A 20,729-nucleotide genomic window follows, 5' to 3' on the forward strand; every position below is an offset into this window, starting at 1 on the left:
CTGGGAAATGGGAGAGCTGTGAGAGGAGGAAAGGCGTGATATGGTGGTAATGGAGGACCAAAGTGTCGGGGGATGGGATGAGGGATGGGATCGTGTTTAGATTGGCGACATCGACGTTGACTCGTACAATGGACCGGGGTGGGTGTGAAGTTTACTGGTCGGGCTAGCATGTACAGTGAGCAATCAGTAGCAATGCAATCAATGCGTGCGCAACGTGCGATGGATGACGAGCGGGCAGTATTTTTCTGGGGTGTTGGCGGTGTGTGTGTGTGTGTGTGTGTGTGTGGGAAAGGGGGCCAGGGAAAAGAAGATGGAATTTCAGAGTATCATCATTCATGCGTCTGTCCACTAGGTACGTCTGCTGCCATTTGGACGGCCATTGATCCATTTCTTTCACTCCCTTGCACTCCCTCAATGGCTGCAGATAAACAATATGAGACGAGACGGAAGGCCGAAAATACCAAACTCCTCCCCCTCCTAAACAGAGAATGGACGGTCCAACTATGACGCCATGACATCCAGCTCCCACCTCCACCAGGAAAGAGCTCTGCCGGGAATAGCGGCGGCAGATGCCTTGCCTCTCTTCTTTTGGCCCCTTCCTTCCCACCCAGCACGTCCTCATGTTTCGGTAGGGAAGGAAGCGACTGTGAGCGAAAATGCCACTTACGTAGAATTGAAATGTGCTCTTTTCAGTAGGTACGGACAGTACAGTACAGAGTATCAATGATCAAACTCGTCGCTCTCTGGGTCTCAGCTCACCGTCTTCGTCCACCACGCTCCTTCCACATGCGCGAGCTCTGGTCCACGATTGCCCTGTGCTGCCGTCGAAATGACGGGAACTGCCCCACTATGCCCCACCTTCTCAGCCCGCTTGGAAACGCCTGGCTCGTCATTGGCCCCAAATCGGAAGCTCTGACACTCATCTTCCCCGATTCGGTCTAGCCTAGAAACCATGGTGCGCAAGCCCCACTGCCCCAGACTCGGCCCAAAGTCCGACAAAGCGAAAGCTCATCGAGCTCAATTCGGAGCTTCTCTTGCACATCCCCCGTCTCCATCAAAATTCCACTCAACACCAATCAAGCATCATCACCAAATCGCAGAGTGGCTACCGATTGACTACCAAAATCATTCGTATCGCAACTGCGTCATGCTGCTCAGCTGCACGGCATATCTCAGACTACCCCACGACGAGTCCTAATGCGCCTTGAATCACGACCTTGAACGTTACCCAATGCCGACCCCAACACCACGCCAAAAAAAATCTAAAAATCTGCGCACCGTTCCCCCTCAGTAATGGCTGTACCCGATGGATAACGCCGCCCGGCTGACATCCCCTTGCATTCCCTCGATCGTGTCTGACGTCTCTGATTCTTGCGTCACCGGCGAGGCACCTGTGGCGCCTCCTGCGAACATGCCATCGAATCCCGCCATGTCGCCGCTCCCGAAAAAGGTCACGTCCTCCTCGAACTGCATCCCGAATGGCAGGCTGCTGTTCATGGCCTCCGCAACCGCCGCCGCCGCCGCTTCCTCGTCTCGCTTCCGCGCTACTCTCTCCACCGTTGCCATCGCTCGCCGGTACAGCTCCTGGATGACGTTGTGTAGCCTGCGGAATGCGTCCGAGTCTAGCAGTTCCAGCATCATGTCAAATAGGTGGAGTGCTTGGTTGGCCAAATCCTGATCGGTCATCAAATGCTCGTGTTCTGGGTACACAAACATGTTGGCCAGCAGGATGATGAGCCCCGAGAAATGCGCACAAGAGTTGGTCCAGATGCTGCAGTCCGTCTTGGGCGACTCGACAAACATCTTCATGCACCCTCTGCTCAGCTCGACGCACTTGGCCCACCCGGATGGCAGCGGTGCATTCTGGTCGCTGCACGCCGCCACCGTTGCGCCGTCGAGGTCCCGCATCGTCGTGCGGCTGTAGGAGCTGATCCTCTGCACCCAGTCTGCGTCGTGCGAGTAGATGCCGTGCGTCATGATTGTCACCACAAAGTAGTTGTGGTACAGGAGTGACATATGCACCGCCGGCAGCGCATCGATGTTTTGGAGCATCGCCTCCTTCTGGAACTCGGACGGGATGTTGCGATGCCAGTTTTCGAGCATCTCTTCTAATCTCGTCACCCGCGACTGTGACTCCTGCTTCGACACCTTGCGCGCCCTCGTGCTGTACAACAAGTCGTACACCTTGCCCGCGATGTGGCTGAGCTCCACTCGTGCGCGGAAGTAGCTGAACTTGCTGCCGTTCTTTGCTGCCATGACGCCAGTACCGTCATCGGGGTGCGGCTCCGGAAGCGCCAGATCAATGTCCGCGTCAAGCTGGAACGACGGCGTCTTGGCTCGCAGGCTGATGTCCTACGTTTGTCAGTCTCGTCATCTTCAACCTGCATAAGCACTACTACTCACTTTGTCCATGGTATATGCCATCCAAAAGAGCCTCGATCTCTGGCGGGCGACCTCTGGTGGGAAGAAGCGCATCGACTCCTTGTCGTGGAGCTGCATGCGATGAGCCAACCGGATGGCCGTCCCGATAAGAACTGATGCCGGCTTGGGTTCCTTGGTTCCCTGGAAGAGGATGACCATACCCACGAGAACCTGGATTCCCAGCAAGTCCTCCTCCCGAGTCACCAAGTCGGACACGACTGACTGCACGTTGCGCATGTGGTGCAGCACTTTCTGATCGTCTGCCAGGGATTCCACGTTCCCCGGCTCCCTCAATGCGCACCGGTACCCCAGCGCGATGACAATGTTGATGGCAGCCCATACTGCCGGCGACTGTGGCGAAGACGGCGAGTACCAGTCGGAAAGCATCCGCATAAAGGTTTCTTGGTCAAAGAGTGGCATCAGAGAGTTGTACTGGTTGAAGAACATTTCGACGACGGGCATAATCTCCTCTAACGGCGGCAGCTTGTGCTTCTCCGGTTCCACTACGCATTCGCTCGGGCTTGTACTGCACGATAAGGCGCTGCTCAAGTCGGCGCTGTCTGTCGAATCTCCATTGTCCGTCGAAGGCTCGATTATGTTTGTAACAAATGGTGAAGGAGTCGGGACTTGACTCGAAAGACGAACGTTGGCGTCGAGTGCGTGTTGCAGTTGCAGTTCTATCCTAGCCAGGCGGCTCTCTAGCTCCGCTACTCTCTTTGGGCTGCACCGACTGTTAGGCAACGTTGGCTCTGCTGAGGGAGATCTGTGGCAACTTACTCTCCAGGCGTCTCCTGTCTGGGTTGCTGCTGGCGCTCTTTGGCCGGCGCAACCCTACGACGGACTGTGGTTGTTCTGCATTCCGACTTGTAGAGCACACAGTTGGAACATGCCGGCTTAAGCATGTCGCACTTGATCTTCTTGGTGAAGCACAAGTCGCAGGCTATGCGTATTAGCCAACGGACACCCACCCATATGAATAGTCCCGAGGCTTACCCTTGCGGCGCTGTGATGAAGTCTCCATCTCGAGTTGCTTTGGCAATCGATTCTGGATCCGTCGTCAGGAGCCAAGGCCAGTGGATGTTCAAATGCAGGGCTTCTCGGGTCTTTTAGATGCTCTCTCCCATTTGAGGCTTGAGTCGCGGTTTCGAATCTCATCAAAGGGCTAAACAGGGGTTGGGGTCTGCATGCGTCGCATCCTTGCAGGCGTGGGCCTGGATTACAAATGCACACAGTCAAGGTGGTGTCGGTTGGCCCACCCCCCAGCCACAATGTGCAGTGTTAGTCATTTTTAGTTGCACCATGGACGGTTGAGAAGCCTTCTCGGTCAACTGCCTATTTGCTGGCTCGGGTTCAGACTGCCGATCTCTTCATCTAACGACCTAGTGTACGCATCTCTCACCGACGCTCACCGAAGCACGCAGCACGAGTCGCACCGACGACTTTGCAGTCGACCATTGTAAGACACGGGAGCGACGGGCGTCTTGACGCAACGAATGTTTTATTTAGAGGCTCGAGATCTACAGCAAAGAAAGTCTATGTCTATGTAACGTAAGTGGTGCATCCCAATCCAGCTCAGGCCGTGGCAGTGGTTCCGTAAGGCACAGTCTTCCCCGAGAAATCGATGGCTCCGTGATGCTCCAGCTTGTCGCCGTCCGCAATTAAATCGCCGTACCAAGCCTGCATGTCATCAGCAAACACCTTGACGGACGCAAGATCGCTCGGGTCAAACGGCTCCTTGCCCTTGCTGACCAGGCGCATGTTGGCGCTCGCTGCGGCCATGTCGAAGCCAAAGTCGGCCTCCATCATCTCGACGGGCCGGATGGCGCCGGTGATGCGGCCCTCCAAGATGTCGGGCGCGATGCGGAACTCGTTCGCGCCGGGCCGGCCCACGGACACGCCATCGACAATGTCCAGGGCCTTGACCATGGCCCCGACTGACCGCATGCCGCCCACGATGTACGCCTTGGTCTTGCGCGAAGCGGCGTCTCCCAGCCCCTTGACGACGGTGTCGGCGAACTCGAGGAAGAAGCCCTCGCGCCTGCGGGTGCTGTCCTTGATCCACTCTAGCCCAATTTCCTCGTACGTCCCGCCCGAGATCTCGAGAAAGTCGAACTCGAGCTTCGCCAGGCTCTCGCACAGCTCGCGCGCCTCGTCGGGCGTGACGCCGCCGTCCTGGAACTCGACGCTGTTGAGCTTCGCCGACAGGATGAACCCCGGCGACGTGCGCGCCCGGATGGCGCGCCCGATCTCGGCGATGAGCCGCGTGCGATTCTCGAGCGTCTGGACGCCGTACTCGTCGGTGCGCTTGTTGGTGGTGCGCGAGAGGAACTGCGCAATAAGGTAGCCGTGTGCCGCGTGCAGCTGGATGCCGTCGAAGCCCGCCTTGTCGAGGTACTCTGCGGCGTGCGCGAAGCCCTCGACGACGCGGGCAATGTCGGCCTTTGTGGCCTCGCGGGGCGCGCCGAACTCCATGCCCATCTTAGGTCCTGCGGGGGTGTCAGTCTATGTGAGGGGGGGGGGTGGTGATTGCGGGGTTTGTGAGAGACACAACGCACCCAGCTGGACTGCCGAGGCGGAGATGGGGTTCGGCTGGATCTTCTTCATCACCTGTCTCCCGGCGTGGGTGACCTGCGCCAGCATCAGGCTGCCATGGGCCTTGCCCGCGGCGGCGACGGCCTGGAAGCCCTCGAAGCGCTCGCCGGTGGGTTCGCACTCTGGGGTGATGATCATGTCGCCAACGCCGCTCATGTAGTCGAACTCAATGTCCAAGTTGCCCGTGACGATGACGCCGAAGCTGTTGGGACCCTCGCCCCAGCTGTTGAAGCCGTGTTAGTAACATTTGCGTGCTTGTCAGAGTGCCAGTCAGGCAGGTGCGGTATGCTTACCGGCGGTAGACTTCGACGAGCTCCGGCGTGGGGATGCCGCGCTTGGAGGGCTCGCTGGCGCTCCAGGTCGCGAGGTTCTCGGCCATGGCGCTCTTGAGGAGGCGGTTCTTGGCCGTCTTGTTGGAGAAGGGGAAGGTCAGGGGCCGGGCCAGGGGCTCGGGGCTGGCGGAGGAGCTTTCGTAGCGGGCGGGCATTGTGACGGTAGGTGATGTTGATCTGGGTGTGTCTTCAAGCAATCAAGGTTACAGATTCAGGAGTTGCTGTTCTTGTGTAGGAGCTGTGGACTGATGATGGAGATGGAAGTCTTCACTGTCAACGCGTTGGAAGGTTGTTTATATAGTATGGCCCGCCGTCTCGGTGGCTTCCATGGCGCCATCTCCATGTCTGGGCAGCCGTGGAAAGGCAGTGCTTGATTTCGAGTCTGTGGTTCGCCAGGTACGGACTGAAGCCACCGGCGTTGTTGCGATCGGTTGGCAGATATCGATCGGGACGCCGTGGAACCGCCTTCCGTGGCATACGCCAGGCCCGAACCTGCATTCTGTCAAGTACCGTGAACCTGCCGGTAGACTTTGACTCCTCGAATAAGGACTACTTATAACAGAGAGGGGATCAAAGGAGACAAGAGGTTTTGTATAACATAAATTCCGCCATCGTCGCTGTGCATGACGTCCGACTCATGGTATGAGCTGTGGAGAGCTCCGGAGCGGTTCGGTGAGACTCGGTGAGGCTCGGTGTGAGATCCGTGGACGCCGGGGACGACCCCAGCCACCGTGGCGCCGGCGGCACTCCGTGGAGTTCCATGGAGAAAACGCCAAGGATTTGGATTAATAATGCTGTTCGTCCCAATAGCTGACTTGGGCCTCGACAACAACCGGCATGTGCCTGGCGGTCGCTTGACCGTTGATAGGCTCGTTCGGGAATGTCTTGGCTGATTAACAATCCCAAGGCAGATTTCAACCGAGACCGCGCGTCCGTCAACGTTATGGTGCAACTCGAGCAGGCAGTGAGATTATAGCTTTCAATTTGTTGGGTTCTGCCCCGTGCATCTGGCGGTCTAGCAGGCCGTTGCGGTAAGAATACAGAGTCTAATCTACGTGCTTTGCTTCGCTTCGCTCCCATCATCTCCCCCCCCCCCTGGGTCGCCCGTCTCCTTCACAGCTCATCCTTGGCCGGCTCAGACGGCGCCGCCTTCTTGTCGGCCTCGCCCTCCGTCGCGCCGTCCTTGAGCTTGAGGACCTGGGCCTTGACGGTGAACTCAATGTCCCGCTTGTGGTTGGCGATGTCGGGCCGGGTGTGGCTGACGGGCCACGCCACGACGGCGGCATCCTCGGGCACGGCCTGGTAGTTGCCCAGGTCGGCGAGGGTGGCTATAGATGGCGTGGGTCAGTCGGGCGATCAACGGTGCTGCTGCTGCCGGGGAACCGTATCAAAACTCACCTTGGCAGTCGCTGCCGTCGGCGACAAACAGCGGCAGGACGGGGTACAGCGCGCCGGGGGCGAAGATGGCGACGCGCTTGGCGTCGAGGTCGCGGTCGACCTTTGCGGCGTCGGCGGGGACGGCGATGCGCTTCGTGACCTTTTCCTCGGCGGTCGCGGGCTTGTCAAAGACGGCAAACAGGCCCTTGCCGGCGCCGTCGGCGCGCTCCTGCTCCTCGATCCACTCGCGCACGCGCAGGGGCACGTCGGCGTACTCCATCATGAGCACGTTGCGGTCGTACATGTGGCGGTCGAGGCCGGCCCAGCCGCCGGGGTACTCGCGGCCCGAGAAGAAGGTCTTGAGCCCGTCGCCGTAGTGGAAGAGGCCCGTCGGCGGCTTGTCAAAGAGGTCGTGCAGCGTGTACTGCGTCGCGGCGAACGTGCCAGACGCTTCGCACGCGGCGGCGTAGGCGTCCGTCGTCTTGGACGTGAAGGGGTCGCGCCACGGGAAGTTGTCGGCCATGGTCGTCTTGGCCTGGGGCACGGGCGGCTTGCCGACCTGGAAGGCGGAGGTGGCGCCGGCCAGCAGGGCGGCGGCGAGGGGGATGGACGCGACCTTCATTGTGGTCTCTGGAGCTGGGTGGGCGAGGAGAGAGGCGTAGTTCCACGCTTGGAACTCTGGGTAACAGGATGAGGCTATCACGATGACTGAGGCGAGACGAGACGGAGACGAGGACGACGAGACAACTGACTGTTTTAACACTAACACATCAACCTCCCAGACCCGTCAGCTTCAGCTTCAGCTCCAAGCTCTACATATAGAGAGCCCCGTCGGGGCAGACTGTCGCGACTGAACGGCATTGCTGTCCTTTGCGGACGCAACATGCTCCGGATTGCCATTTCGAGTCGCGGTGCCTGATGCCAATGTGCGGTTCAATGCGGCCGATGCAACGAGTCCCTCCGTCTTGTCTCCTTCCGGGGTCTGTTTACCCCAAATGAACTGCACAGGACCCCTGGGCACCCCGCTTTCCCCTCATCGCCGGCTCGACGGGAGCGCGCTGCGAAGCTCCATCCTTGTGCCGGCCCTGGAAGCGTCCCGATCTCCAACTTGTTCCCGCCCCCCCCTTGCGCTCCCCATGCCCAGCAGCTCATTCTGAGTAATCAGTCTTCACAGCTGGTGCCGGCCGACAGGGCCAAGCTGTTCGTGGGTTAATTGATCTCCAAATGGTGACGTCTGTTCAACGGCTCACCCCACTTCCACTCATTGGCACCCTTGCGATGTGTGCAGTCAACACAGCATTTGCTCGGTTTCGAGCCGATGCAAGAGAGAACCTTGATGACCCTTTTCATGAGATAAAGAAGCATGAATCGTCTCTCGTTTCTCTTCAACTTTCGTCGGAACTAAGTTTATGTCTGTCCTCCCAGTCCGCGCCAAGTCTGCGCTCCCCGACTCTTCAAAAATGCGATGGACACACCACATGCGCACAAGACAAGCTTAAATTCAGGCTTTACGCACACTGACAGCCGTTTTCTTGCCGTCCCCACGTGGTCCGGAGGCCAGTCCCTGTTTCGACTCACTGCCGGCTTACTCAAGTCTGACTGGCCTCAACCTGACGTCGTCTATTCTTCATGCAAAGATGCCGAACCAGACTTCGGCATCCAGGTCCGGCCAGGAACCACAGAAACATCGCCAGATCCCGACGCCAGGCAGGGGTGCGATGAGCGGCACCATCGACTTTTGTTTGAACATCACAATTGCCGTCCCGTTCTGGCGCCCCTCATTCCCTTCCCGCCCACCGCTGACATCCTGAATTGGACAAGCTGTTCCATCAGCCTTGCCCGCCCTAATCCCCATCAACGGCAAGCAGCGGCCATCCGCTTCGGGCCGGCCGCTCTCATTGGCCCGCGGGTCGAGAGCTCCGCCGCCGGGCGATCGCCTCCGGTATCCATGACGTCGCTTCTCCGTCGAAAATGACGCCGCCTCCCGTCATTAGTCTTCGTTTGCAAGCCCAGCCAGAGCCGCTTCCCACACAACAGCTTGCGGTGTATGGACTTCAGGGCCAGATCCAGCCATTGACAGACTGGTTACGTGATGATTGTGCTGTGCTCCGTCCGCGTGTGCTGTGTATAAGGACCAGTGATCCTGCCGAGTTCTCCAGATAATGCCTTCTGAGACACTAACGATTTCAAGCCATTCACACTTTTTGACTTGAAATACTCATTATACTCATTCACCCGTAAATATACCCAACATGGCGTCCCAAGCAGCATACGCAGCCGAACAGGTCATTGGCCACCAGGACGATGCCGTTACGGCGCAGGATGTCACCAACTACAGCGGCGAGAAGGGCAACCCTAACGAGCTCATGAAGGCGCTGGTCTGGCAAGGCAAGAACAAGGTCGAAATTTGTGAGTTAATCAACCATTCCTCACCATCGCCGGCATCTCCTAACCCATCCCAGTGACGGTCCCGCGACCCAAGATTCTCGAGGACAAGGATGTCATTCTCAAGGTCACCGGGAGCACCCTCTGCGGCAGTGATCTCCATCTGCTGCACGGCTCGGTCGTCCAGATGAACAAGGGCGACATTCTCGGCCACGAGTTCTGCGGTGTCGTCGACGAGGTCGGCTCCGGCATCAAGAAGGTCAAGGTCGGCAAGCGATACGTCGCATCCTTCCAGATCGCCTGCGGCGACGTAAGTACACGGCTGTTTTCCCCAAGTATAGAACCAAAATGCTAACAAAACCCAGTGCTTCTACTGCAAACAAAAGCTCTCCTCGCAGTGTGAGAGGACGAACTCCAACACCATGGAAAAGTCCATGTACGGCTCCCAGACCGCCGGCATGTTCGGCTACTCTCACTTCACCGGCGGCTTTGCCGGAGGCCAGGCCGAGTACGTCCGCGTTCCCATTGGCGACGTGAACCTGCTCGAGATCCCTGACGGCGTCCCCGACGAGAAGGCACTGTACCTCTCCGACGTCCTCGCCACCTCGTGGAACGCCGTCAAGGACACCGCCGTTTACCCCAACGACCAGGTCGCCATTTGGGGTGCTGGCCCCATCGGCCAGATGGCCGGTGCCTTTGCGATTGACCAGGGCGCGTCCAAGGTTATCTTCATCGACACCGAGGCCCGCCTGTCCTATGTCAAGTCCAAGTGGCCCGCCCAGCACGCCGACAAGCTCGAGCTTATCGACTACTCGAAGCTGTCGTTTGGCGTCACCAACAAGGCCACTGTTGTCACGAAACTCAAGGAGCTCTGCGGCGGCCGCGGCCCGGACGCCGCCATCGAGTGCGCCGCCGGCGAGTACCCCAAGGGCTGGCTCCACGCCGCCGAGATCGCCCTCGGCGCCGAGACGGACACGAGCGAGCTCGTCAACGAGATGATTGAGGGTGTCCGCAACTTTGGCCGCTGCGGCATCACCGGCGTCTACGTCGGCTACACCAACCACTTCAACATCGGCTCGCTGATGGAGCGCGGAATCCGCCTCATCGGCAACGGCCAGGCGCCCGTGCACCTGTACTGGGAGGACCTCCTGAAAAAGGTCCAGGAGGACAAGATCGACGTCTACCAGATGCTATCGCATCGTATCCGCCTCGACGACTTGGACAAGGTCTACTACAAGTTCGAGAAGCATGAGGACGGCATCCAGAAGATCTTTGTCGAGACCAAGTTCTCGTTCCCGAGAGCTGAGGGCACGCCCGAGTTGACGACCTACTAGGCGGACGGCGAAAATGTGATGTTGTATAATTAGATATGGCGGTTTAGCGACGATGCTGTAATGAGACATGATCACAATTGCTTAAAAGTTTATTTCTGCAACCATTCAGTAATGACAATCTGTGATAGGGAGACGCGAGCTTGTGAAATAACGGCCGGCCACACAGATATGGGAAACACTACTGTTAACATACTCCATGGGATTATGATTTGATTGTCATCTCGACGTGATTAATTAATGACCTGCCCACGACTGTGATGCACCGTCACAATAATACCCTGTTAATATGTGGGCCATGAGATGTAAACGGCTCTCAGCTTTAACAAACAACTATCGATTGTGTCTCTAGGTTCGTCCCAATACTGTACAGTATGCAAGCCCACTTCTCATGTCTACTATTAAGCTGCCCACAACTAAGCTAAACCTTCGTGCTCACACCTCACACAATGGTCCGTCCGGCCGCTCGACAAAGGCTTCGGCACCAACACAGGACGGACAGTAAAACACGTTGAAAGGGTCGTACTTCTTCTTCGCCGCCAGATGGCTAGCGTAGTTGGCACCGTAGAACGTCTGGATGTAGTCCGGGTCGTGCCGGTCGCCCTCGTTCATGTAACCGCCCGTGGTCGGCGCTAGCTTCTTGCCGGCGGCGCCCTTCACAAAGGTAATGTCGTCCTGCACCGCCTTCCGTACCTCGTTGCTGGCGGTCTTGGGGATGCCGCGACCGGTGATGAGAGCGTAGGAGGAGTTACGCCAGGCGGGATGCAAGCCAGAGGTCTTGTCTTTGGCATCCTGGAAAACCTGCCCGCCGGACACGAGGAGCACGACATTGGATGCGTATTCTTCGGGCTTGCCGCTGAGGACTTCCACAGCCTCGCGGACGTGGTCGTAGTCGGCGACGGCAGAGCGATCAATCATGCGAGACGTCAAGATCGAAGTGTCGCCGGTAGGGTCGTACAATCCCGACTCGGCCTCGTAGAAGGCCCAGTAGTCGTTGTAACTCGCGAAGCTCTCATAGACGAAGAGGCGGTCCTTGAACTTGGCGAGAGACTCACGGACAGGGGCGAACCCGGCGTCGGCCTCTTTCTGTGTTTTGCCAATGGTCCAGAACCCATGGGAGTAGCCCGAGGTGGCGTTCGCGACGAAAACACCCGGGTAGTTGCGGAACCAGTAGGCGTATCCGGCATAGCCGGCGTCGCTGAGGTCTGGATACGACTGCAGAAGAACGGACACGGCGTCCAAGAGATCCGAGTTGTTGGCTGAAAGCTGCAGAGGCGCAATGGCGAGCTTGTGGGCCGTCACGACGTTGATGTTGGGGTGCGCCTTAATGGTGGTGCTAAGGACGATGCCGTATCCCGGTCCGCCGCCGCGGAGAGCGCGGAAAAGGTCCGTGTTCTCGCAATGGTTGGCCGTGACGACGCGCCCGTCTGCGAGCATCACTTCGGCCTCGAGGATCTGGTCGGCTCCGAGGCCGTAGTTGCGCGTCGCGGGACCGTGGCCACCTCCGGAGGGCCAGCCGCCAATTGCTCCCGGAGACACCGCGCCTCCCCCAACGGCGATGACGTTGTTCGCCTTGGCAACCTTGTAGACATCCCTCCACTGCCAAGCACCGTCGATATGGATGGCACTGCCTGTCCAACTAGATTTGGAGCATCTGTTGGCCGATGTGTACGTGTTCTGGAAGTCGATGCTGTTGCGGTAGTATCTAAGCCAGATCTCCAGACCGCCGTAACCGTCGGAGCGACCAAGGAGATCGTGCCCTGTGCTGGCAACGACGAGGCGAACGTTGTGAAGGCGCGCAAAGAGAAGAGCCGAGAGGATGTGCGCGCGGTTGGTCGCATTGACGGCATACGTCGGAAGCGACCCGAGGGAACAGCTGGTCGGGACCTGGTTTGTGGCGTAGTCGACCGGCGCGCAAGTGATGTTGTAAGGGTACGGCCGACCGATGGGGTTGGAGGTTTGGAAGTCTTGGTCCGACCACATCTTTGTGACGTAGGCACACTCTTCAAGGTCTTTGGAGGGGCCATCGTAGCATGACTGGGCAATGGGCTCAGTCTTCACGAGCTTACCGCCGGTGATCAGGTTGAGGGCCTTCCATGAGAATTCAGACGGCCAGCTGCTGTCGCCGGGTACCTTCAGAAAGTTAACATTGATCCTCGGATGGCATTCACAGGCATTGAAAAGGGGGTTCGTTTTTCTTACACTTTTGCATTTCGGCAAGAAGGCTTCGGCCAGAGACTGGTCTCCAAACCCTTCCCCTTGTGAGCCTGCAACGAGGACCGCAAGGATCGACAAGGCCTTGATGAACTCCATGTTGGTGTACCTTGTGTGAACAATACAGTTGGCAACTTGATAAACTCTGCAGCGGGCTGGCAGAAAGACAAATCGGAGGGATGGAATAATTGTGACAAAGATATTTATCAGGTATGTGAGGACAATCTAGACCCGCAACAAACCGCCAAATTGTTTACTCTGCAGGCTTCCAAGCGAGATCAATTGCTCCGGTCGATGTATTGCATACGGCCGCCCGGCCTACGCCGGGATCCCGTCTTTCGAGTTAGCGCAGGAGGGGCCTAACGAAAGTAGGTCTTGGCTTTGGGCCAGAGAAGCCGAGAAAACAGACAAGGTGGCAACGGCGAAGGGCCGAAGGGTCGCAGCGACTACAGATCTTTACCATGTGCCAGGATACGACCAACATCAAGATGCAGCCGTCCTGCGCCAGTGCCACCGGTGCGGGGGTGAGACACTGATCATCAAAGGCCAATGATTTGTGCGCTCCCCTCCCCGGTATGGCTGTCCCCGTCCGGACGCTGGACCCCGGCCCGGCCCAGGACCCCGGTCTTCCACCTCGGTTGGAAGCCTCTCCGCCACACTAAGGCGCGAGTGCCGCACAGGAGATGAGATTGACGGAACCCCCATGCCACTGCAGAAGCGACCGTCGCAAGCGATGTCGATACAGTTCTCCCGAGGCAAATTGATGATAACCGAGTACGTTCACAGCCGATTGCATTGCCGCTCTTGGATGATGTGGGTGGCGGACAGCAAGCTCGCTGCCATTGGTGATGATTCAGAGTATTTATACCAGTGTCCAAATCAAAGCGAACCTCTCCGTATTTGACCTCTTGGCCCCCTTGCCCCATAGTTTGCTCTAGTCTGGGTACCAGCAGGTTGGTTACCCATATAAAGTAATACAAATAGTTTCTCAAAAAAGGCAACTCTGGGTACTAGAGATGAACAACGCACTTCAGGATTTCCAGAGACATGTCTCAATGAAGCTACGTCTGAGGTCCCACACCAACAACTACCATCAAGGATGAGCTTCTCCTACCTCGCAACAGGAATCCTAGTCACCCCAAGAAGCGAAGGATGTGATGCGGTTGGCGCTAGCAACTTGCACCTGCGATTACTGTCGAAAATACCAGGATCAAAGCCACGATCCTGGATCAACTCCACCCTCTCGCATTCGCCATGTAACACTTTAAAGGGCACACCCAACCGGAATCGTTTCCGTTTTTGACTTGGTTCTCGGGCTGGTCGAGGCGTTCCGGGTTAAAGACTTGGAACTTTTCCCAACTTCACAACCCGTTGTCACACTCGAAATAATCTTCATTAGTCCTGAAGGGCCACGGAGAACAACACTGCATTGGGTGCTAGTGAGTCTCGTTGTCCCTGCTATGGATCTGTAGGATTATGCATGGGAATTCTAACGTAGAATATGAGCTATCAGTCATCGATTTTGAATAACGGAGAGGATACATAAAAGTCTCTGCAACCAGTCGTTGGGGTTTGCGGCGTGTAGAACACTGTGACCTCGGATTCCTTTTGCTTCTCGTCGGGACGCATCCATTTTGTCCTTAAGTTTTGTGTTGCGGAGCAAAGTGTCCCTCAAATGCCCAATGCTTCGAAGGTTAACTGGTGGTACATAGTACAGTGTCCTGGGATTGGCTCTTGCTTGTTTTCAACAACCAAAATGCCATCAATCAGGTCAAGGCTTGGCTGCATCCGCTGTCGAGATGCCGGTACATGTCACGTATCTTAAGGACTTCCCTATGAAGGCATGATAGGAAAAAACCTTACCGGACTAGGTTCTGGCCCCTGAATGCGCGCGTTCCATTCCCCGGCAGTAATTTGCTCGGTTGCATCCAACAACATCCAATGTGCAGAACCTCACAGAAAATCTGCTGTTTCAATAGAGCCACTCATTTGGTACTTCTCAATGGCAATTGAAAAGCGATATCCTCTTCTTGTTGATCAATATATGTGTCCTCGGCCCCTTTTGGCTGTTGCAGTGCTCATGGGTCCTTCTCTCTCTCTCTCTCTCTCTCTCACACACACACACACACACACAGTTGAATTTCTGCAATTAATGTCCGCAGCCTCTAACCCTGACGCCCCCTTGACGGGAGCGGCACAGTCCATCAATCGGCAGACCCTCACAGCCATCATCTGGATTTGCTTCTCAGTTGCCAGCTTGTTCGTTGGACTAAGACTTGCGGTACGATGGCGTCAGAACCGCTCCTTTCTCGCCGATGACTACTGGATCATCTGGGCCTGGATGTGTCTTCTCACCATGACCAGTCTACAAACAAGACAGCTTGACGCGCTGTACTACACCACCTATCTGTCGGCAGGACGAATCCCAGTGACCACGGAAACAGGTGTCAAGACGGAAGACCTGACCCGTTGGCAATTCCCTATCATAAAGCTCTTCTGGACTATCCTCTGGTCCGTCAAGGCTAGCTTCATGGCCGTGTTTTACCGTCTTGTCAAACCATTTACTGTACGCCGGCGCCTTTGGTACTGTGTGGCTGTCTTTGCTTTTCTGGCATACATTGGCTGTTGGCTGGCAAGCGCTTTAACCTGCAGCCCTCCATCCGATTACTTCAAAGCTGGTTTGTCAACCCCTTATGACACGTTTGCTTGGCATCTCGTCCCATGCGCCGATCGTACAACTGACAAAGTCACACAGGAAAGTGCAACACGCCGCATGAAGTCTGGATGCAGACCTTCAACGTCATTTACTCCACCACCGTCGACATCGCTTCTGATCTGATGATAATGGTGCTGCCAATAACAGTCTTGCCATCTCTACAGCTGGATAAAAAGAAAAAAGTCGGGCTAGGCTTAGCTTTTAGTCTCGCCATCATCATCATATGTGTTGCCATCGTGCGTATGACCCAGGTCATACAGGGGAAAACTGTCGACCTCGTGGGACTCGCCATCTGGGGTGCGGTCGAAACAGCTACAGCCGTCGTCGTCGGCTCTTTGCCACCTCTCAAGGCTCTTCTCACACGAGGAGTCAAGAAATATCACTCCAGTCAGAAAAAAACTACACAGCGATACGGCGGCCAAAAGAGCCAGCCTGGTGCTATGAGCAGCTACGGGCCAAACACAACGTCGAGATCAGTCATGGTCACGGAGTCAATACCGCTAGACGATTTGCACAGAAGCGGCCAGATGGACGGACGGGTTTACGTTCAAAAAACTTACGAGACACATGTCGAGCAAGATTATTCATCAAGGGAGGATAACGATGAGGTGGCCATTGTCAAGGGACAGGCAAAGGCGTGGGCAGCATGAGAAGGCAGCTTTCCTGTTACCAGTATCAACATGATGGCCACACGAACATCTTATTGGTCAAGAGAGAGACCACATCAAATATCGCTTCGTGCTTATCAAATCTTAGCGCTAAGCGAGAGGGTATGTCAGTAAGCAGGCGTTGGGTGCGAAGAATGGGTTCCCCCGCATGAAGCGTGACTTTTGTTCAACGAAACCATCGTCGGAAGCATTCATATCCAAACACTGTTACTACCCGAATACTGGAACAATTCGGCATGCCCAACGCCTTTGCAACACAACATTGTCAGCCCTTCACCATGATGAGCATATCCCCTTGCCCCAAAGAACAAGAGACGCTGCAGTACCTGAAGACAAGAAAAGAAGTACTGCAAAATCGCACATTGATTACCGAGAAGGAATCGTTGACGATTGCCAATCCACACAGTTGCACCTCCTGCGCCAAGAATCATCTCTCTGGGCCATTGAACAGCTACATGCTCCCTCAACCCAAAGGTGCGCGACAAGCGCCCGTGCACAACGAAGAATTTCATCTTCATCATGATATCCATGGAGCGTGTCGAGCTGCCCAGACGGGGTGTGCCTTTTATCAATGGATCCTAGACGACCTACTCCTCCAGTACCCGCCACCAGCGAACAGCATTGAGAGAGTGGGAGACTTGCTAGATGCGACGTTCATGCTCAAGAGCAGGTACTGGTATGGTCAAAAACACCAGTTGAGCATCGAAGTTAAAATTTCAAGTGCGCGAGCCGTTAGTATAACGCCGGGTATATTTGCATGTGCGGAAGAGGGCAACCCCGCAGCAGATCACATTACTACAAGACCAATGGACTTGGATGTCGCGAGTTCAAAGAGTGTATCGTTGTCAAGAGAGTGTTTACGGAGATGTATTGAACAGCATCCCGAGTGTCGTGGGCTCGGAGCGGTTACTGAATCGGGGGAGGCACAAGTTGATACTTCTGGTGTACCAACACGCCTTCTCCAAGTTCACGTAGATGCTAATGGTGTTCTCAAAGTAAGGCTCGTGGAAAAAGACGAAACAATTCCCGATACGCAGAAAAACATTGCGAAAGCAGGGTTTGCAGCACTTTCATATTGCTGGGGTGGCCCGCAGGAACCTAGCCTGACATCCCATACACGAGACCGTCTCCGGGCTGGTATGCATGCTTCCCAGTTTTCAAGAACAATACACGACGCAATCAAGTTCACTCACGCCATGGGGCTTGAGTATCTCTGGGTCGATGCCCTTTGCATACTTCAAGACAACCCGCATGACAAAGCGACTGAGATTGGGCGCATGTCATCGTATTATGGTGCCAACACCGTGACGCTTCTGGCAGCATCAGCTTCGGCGGCCAATCAAGGCTTCTTGGAACCTCGCAGCGACCGAGGAAAGCATGCAGTTGGTCCCTTTCGATTTCCGTACCGAACAGCAAGTGGCGAGCTCGGATCTGTTCTGCTGTATAACGAGCTCGGCCCCGACGCGGAGCCAATCGCAACACGTGGCTGGACGCTCCAGGAATCGCTGCTCAGTCATCGGATGGTGATCTTCTCGTCCCAACAGCTCTTCTGGCGATGCCATGCATCGGGCGTTGGCAGTGGTGGCTCTCTGGACGACTTTGCCTTCAGAACTATATCACATACCAATGTGTTCCGAGCCACAAGTCCGCTACCTGCAACGCCCGGTTGGGATGATTGGATGGGCATCATCAAGGGTTACAGTCGGCGGTCTCTGGGTGTTCCATCAGACAAACTTTCTGCCGTCTCGGCAATCGCCGAGGAGTCCATCAAGAGACTCTCACGCCACCTTGAGAGGCCGATACGCTACCTTGCTGGCTTGTTCCATGATGCCGAGTACCCAGAGGTGCTGATGTCACAGCTTTTATGGGCCGCATTGAGACCTGAAGACATGACCCCATATTGGCATCGTAGTGTCAGCAGAGACTGCAATTATCGGGCCCCATCGTGGAGTTGGGCATCAGTTGATGGGCCCCTCACTCATGTTACGGTCGGTAGCATGTTCTTCTACAGTGGAAGCTGTGTGAAGTCACAACTTCTGACCGTCGAGGTCCAGACCACCTATCCAACAGTTCCTTATGGAATGGTTTCGGACGGCTACCTTGAGGTGAAGGGCCCGTTGATGACTTTCGGGACCGATAGCATGGGATTCAAGAAACTGCAACCGTTTATGATAATCGAGCAGCCAGATGAATGGCAACCTTCGGAAAAAACTTTGTCTTTGAGCCCGGATACAGAGGAGGCGAAAAGGCGGCTCGAATCCATGTTGGACGGATCGCTTGAGGAGCCACTCATGTTACTCACTCTTCTAACGAGTGCGCGAGACGCCGAGCGGGCTTTGGGTCTGGTTCTCAGATCAGTCGCGGCGGGAAAAGATGAAGATCGTCCTGCCATCTGCTACAGGCGCATAGGTGTATTCGTGATGAAGCTTGGCGTTAGCAGTGGCCAGGATGATTCGCCCGAACAACAAGCTGTTGAAGCTTTCTTGGATCAAGGACATGAAAATACCCTCAGGCTCGTGTAAAACACTAACGGTTTGTAAGCACTGTGGTAGGAAATGCGGTCGGTCACGTTGATGTTGCCACATTGTTTTCACTAGAAATCCACATTTCAGTTAGCTCAACTAAAGTTGCCCGTACACTATGAAACCATCTCTCGCAGTATCAACCTGGACTTGAAAACCCACCAACGCCAAACTGACCCAACTTATGTATGCTGGCCCTGACCCACACAGTAAGGAATCGGGTACGTCTCGCTGCTGCACAGACGAATAACGCCCTTGACCCAAGATAGTGACCCGTAGCTCTGGCTCTCGTACGTGTCGGCCGTGAAAGGGGTCTTGGCAGGGCTGTCCGTGCAGCCGCTCAGCAAGTGGCCCTGCATGCGACGAACGTAGGGCTGGCTGACAATGACGCCATACATGTTGGCCGGCACCTCGTATTTGAGCGAATTTTCTTGAGAGGTGGACCACTCTATGTCCAGATTCATGCCAAGCGACACCTTGACAATGGAATCGCCGCCGAAAGTGATCTGGCTACCGATCTTGAGGTGATTTGCGACTTTGAATCCGTTCGAGACGCGAAGTGTGGTTGTAACGTTGCCAAGAGATGAAGCGATTGGAGAAATAGCAACATCGGAGTTGAGGAAAGATTCGTCCGACATGACCTGGACTTCGTTGCTCTTCTCGCAACCGCGTCGGACTATGCCAGGCGTGCTAGTGATGTTGTCATGAGAATCGAAGGAATTGCGAACGGCGGCTGCAATCTCGAGGGCCTCGTAGTCGGCGGCCTTCATGATTCGAGAAGTGCCATCATGGTTGAGGAGAACGATGTCGTCAGCGGCAAGAATGCGAGGGGGATTAGGAGCTGCAAATGCAAGAGCAGCAAGGCCAAGGACAACAAAGAGACTGGAAGACACCATTGTTTTGAAAGGAGTGGCTGGGCTGCCCAAACTCTGGATAAAAGCAAATTGTACTTTTCGAGAGAAAATGACAAAACCTTGAGCACAGAACGTAAAAGACAGTGAAAGCCAACTAGGGCAATGGGAAGAAGTCAAAAACGAACCGAAGACGAGACTCAAAAGGAGAAAGCTTCTCAATGAGAGTAGTCCCAGCCTATTATGTTCAACTAGTCTCCCTCACGCCCATCTAACCCCATGCCCGACCACCAGTAACCCAACCAACATCAAACAGAGACTTGTTCAATCCGGCTTGTCGTTGTCCAAAAGCAGTCTGGCCCAAAACATTGTGGGCTGGGAGGCCCCTTACCTTCCTGGCCTCCTCCGCTTTTGAGGCTAAAGGAGCGTGCTCTTCTCCAACTCTTCCAATTAAAACTTGCGGGCCTGGGGCTGGTCTCCGCTACAAACCCGAGCGGACCTGGAGGAAGGGATTCCTAATTCGGATCATGGCTGAAACGTGCCCATGCCTTGCAATCTCAAGCTCTAAGGAGAAGATGACGAATCGGGGCAGCTACAAAGTGAAGCCGTCTCTTGATATTGAACAAGCTCTTGCTGATTTAGACTATGCAGAAAGACAACATGTCGTCTGTTATTTTATTTCTCACAATTTGTTGGGAAAACCGGTTGATTCCATCCCATTTCATTTTCATGCTTGGTTTTACAAAAGACGCTATAATAGCCCAGCAGTATAAGCATCCAGCTCAATTTTTGTGTTGCAAATCCTGACAGAACAATCTGCCAGTTTGTGCCCCTGAGGATCCATTAGTCGTATGCAACGTTGACGTTGATTGGTCACGGCAACAAAAGCGAGTCATGTGGCCACTGGACATAAACCGTTGATAAGATTTCGCCTCATGTTTTAATGCTCAAAGGACTCTTGGCATCTCTATTAGTGCGCCTTTGACTTTCGGGACTCGATCCGCGAGTTGATCTTTTGCTGGCCATAGTGCCCCGGTAGGGCAGAAGATCCGCGCCGGAAACCGCGACGAAGAAACATGATGTAAGCGCATCGATCAACACCAATAACAACACATATATGAGAAATTGTCGGTACGAAGACCAAACCATCAGCTTGCCTGCCAAGATCGCTACAGTGTGTGGAGCAATCCATTAGGCCCCCCCCCACCCCCCGTTAGGGATGTTGAGAGCTCTGTGTCTGGATCGAAACGCGAAGCCATGCTAAATTGGACTACCTTTGTCATCAAATCTTCGTAGACAGTCGTCCCTGTCCTTCGTGGG

The 20,729-nt window shown here is 55.4% G+C and overlaps 8 protein-coding genes across 8 annotated transcripts; 3 read left to right on the forward strand and 5 right to left on the reverse strand.

The window, feature by feature from the left end:
• Window positions 1–1,287: 1,287 nt before the first annotated feature.
• Window positions 1,288–3,442, reverse strand: ColSpa_11597 (fusaridione A cluster transcription factor fsdR; the record flags this gene model as incomplete). Its single annotated transcript, XM_049277809.1, has 4 exons — window positions 1,288–2,352; window positions 2,404–3,142; window positions 3,199–3,361; window positions 3,415–3,442. 4 exons carry the CDS (start codon window positions 3,440–3,442, stop codon window positions 1,288–1,290), a joined length of 1,995 nt encoding a protein of 664 aa, XP_049133766.1.
• A 551-nt stretch (window positions 3,443–3,993) lies between these two features.
• On the reverse strand, window positions 3,994–5,500 carry ColSpa_11598 (NADH-dependent flavin oxidoreductase nadA; the record flags this gene model as incomplete). The annotated part of the gene is made up of 3 exons (XM_049277810.1): window positions 3,994–4,907; window positions 4,977–5,236; window positions 5,307–5,500. 3 exons carry the CDS (start codon window positions 5,498–5,500, stop codon window positions 3,994–3,996), a joined length of 1,368 nt encoding a protein of 455 aa, XP_049133767.1.
• A 958-nt stretch (window positions 5,501–6,458) lies between these two features.
• On the reverse strand, window positions 6,459–7,344 carry ColSpa_11599 (uncharacterized protein; the record flags this gene model as incomplete). The annotated part of the gene is made up of 2 exons (XM_049277811.1): window positions 6,459–6,673; window positions 6,744–7,344. 2 exons carry the CDS (start codon window positions 7,342–7,344, stop codon window positions 6,459–6,461), a joined length of 816 nt encoding a protein of 271 aa, XP_049133768.1.
• Window positions 7,345–8,974: 1,630 nt separating this feature from the next.
• On the forward strand, window positions 8,975–10,441 carry ColSpa_11600 (S-adenosyl-L-methionine-dependent tRNA 4-demethylwyosine synthase; the record flags this gene model as incomplete). The annotated part of the gene is made up of 3 exons (XM_049277812.1): window positions 8,975–9,131; window positions 9,185–9,417; window positions 9,473–10,441. The coding sequence occupies 3 exons, from the start codon at window positions 8,975–8,977 to the stop codon at window positions 10,439–10,441; spliced, it is 1,359 nt and encodes a 452-aa protein (XP_049133769.1).
• Window positions 10,442–10,873: 432 nt separating this feature from the next.
• ColSpa_11601 (FAD-linked oxidoreductase hmp9) lies at window positions 10,874–12,751 on the reverse strand (the record flags this gene model as incomplete). Its single annotated transcript, XM_049277813.1, has 2 exons — window positions 10,874–12,571; window positions 12,641–12,751. The coding sequence occupies 2 exons, from the start codon at window positions 12,749–12,751 to the stop codon at window positions 10,874–10,876; spliced, it is 1,809 nt and encodes a 602-aa protein (XP_049133770.1).
• A 2,257-nt stretch (window positions 12,752–15,008) lies between these two features.
• ColSpa_11602 (uncharacterized protein) lies at window positions 15,009–16,018 on the forward strand (the record flags this gene model as incomplete). The annotated part of the gene is made up of 2 exons (XM_049277814.1): window positions 15,009–15,330; window positions 15,408–16,018. 2 exons carry the CDS (start codon window positions 15,009–15,011, stop codon window positions 16,016–16,018), a joined length of 933 nt encoding a protein of 310 aa, XP_049133771.1.
• Window positions 16,019–17,232: 1,214 nt separating this feature from the next.
• ColSpa_11603 (uncharacterized protein) lies at window positions 17,233–18,558 on the forward strand (the record flags this gene model as incomplete). Its single annotated transcript, XM_049277815.1, has 1 exon — window positions 17,233–18,558. One exon carries the CDS (start codon window positions 17,233–17,235, stop codon window positions 18,556–18,558), a length of 1,326 nt encoding a protein of 441 aa, XP_049133772.1.
• A 182-nt stretch (window positions 18,559–18,740) lies between these two features.
• On the reverse strand, window positions 18,741–19,454 carry ColSpa_11604 (uncharacterized protein; the record flags this gene model as incomplete). Its single annotated transcript, XM_049277816.1, has 1 exon — window positions 18,741–19,454. The coding sequence occupies one exon, from the start codon at window positions 19,452–19,454 to the stop codon at window positions 18,741–18,743; it is 714 nt and encodes a 237-aa protein (XP_049133773.1).
• Between the last annotated feature and the right edge of the window lie 1,275 nt (window positions 19,455–20,729).

The sequence above is a fragment of the Colletotrichum spaethianum genome, assembly GCF_022836535.1.
Source record: "Colletotrichum spaethianum MAFF 239500 DNA, contig48, whole genome shotgun sequence".
NCBI lineage: Eukaryota > Fungi > Ascomycota > Sordariomycetes > Glomerellales > Glomerellaceae > Colletotrichum > Colletotrichum spaethianum.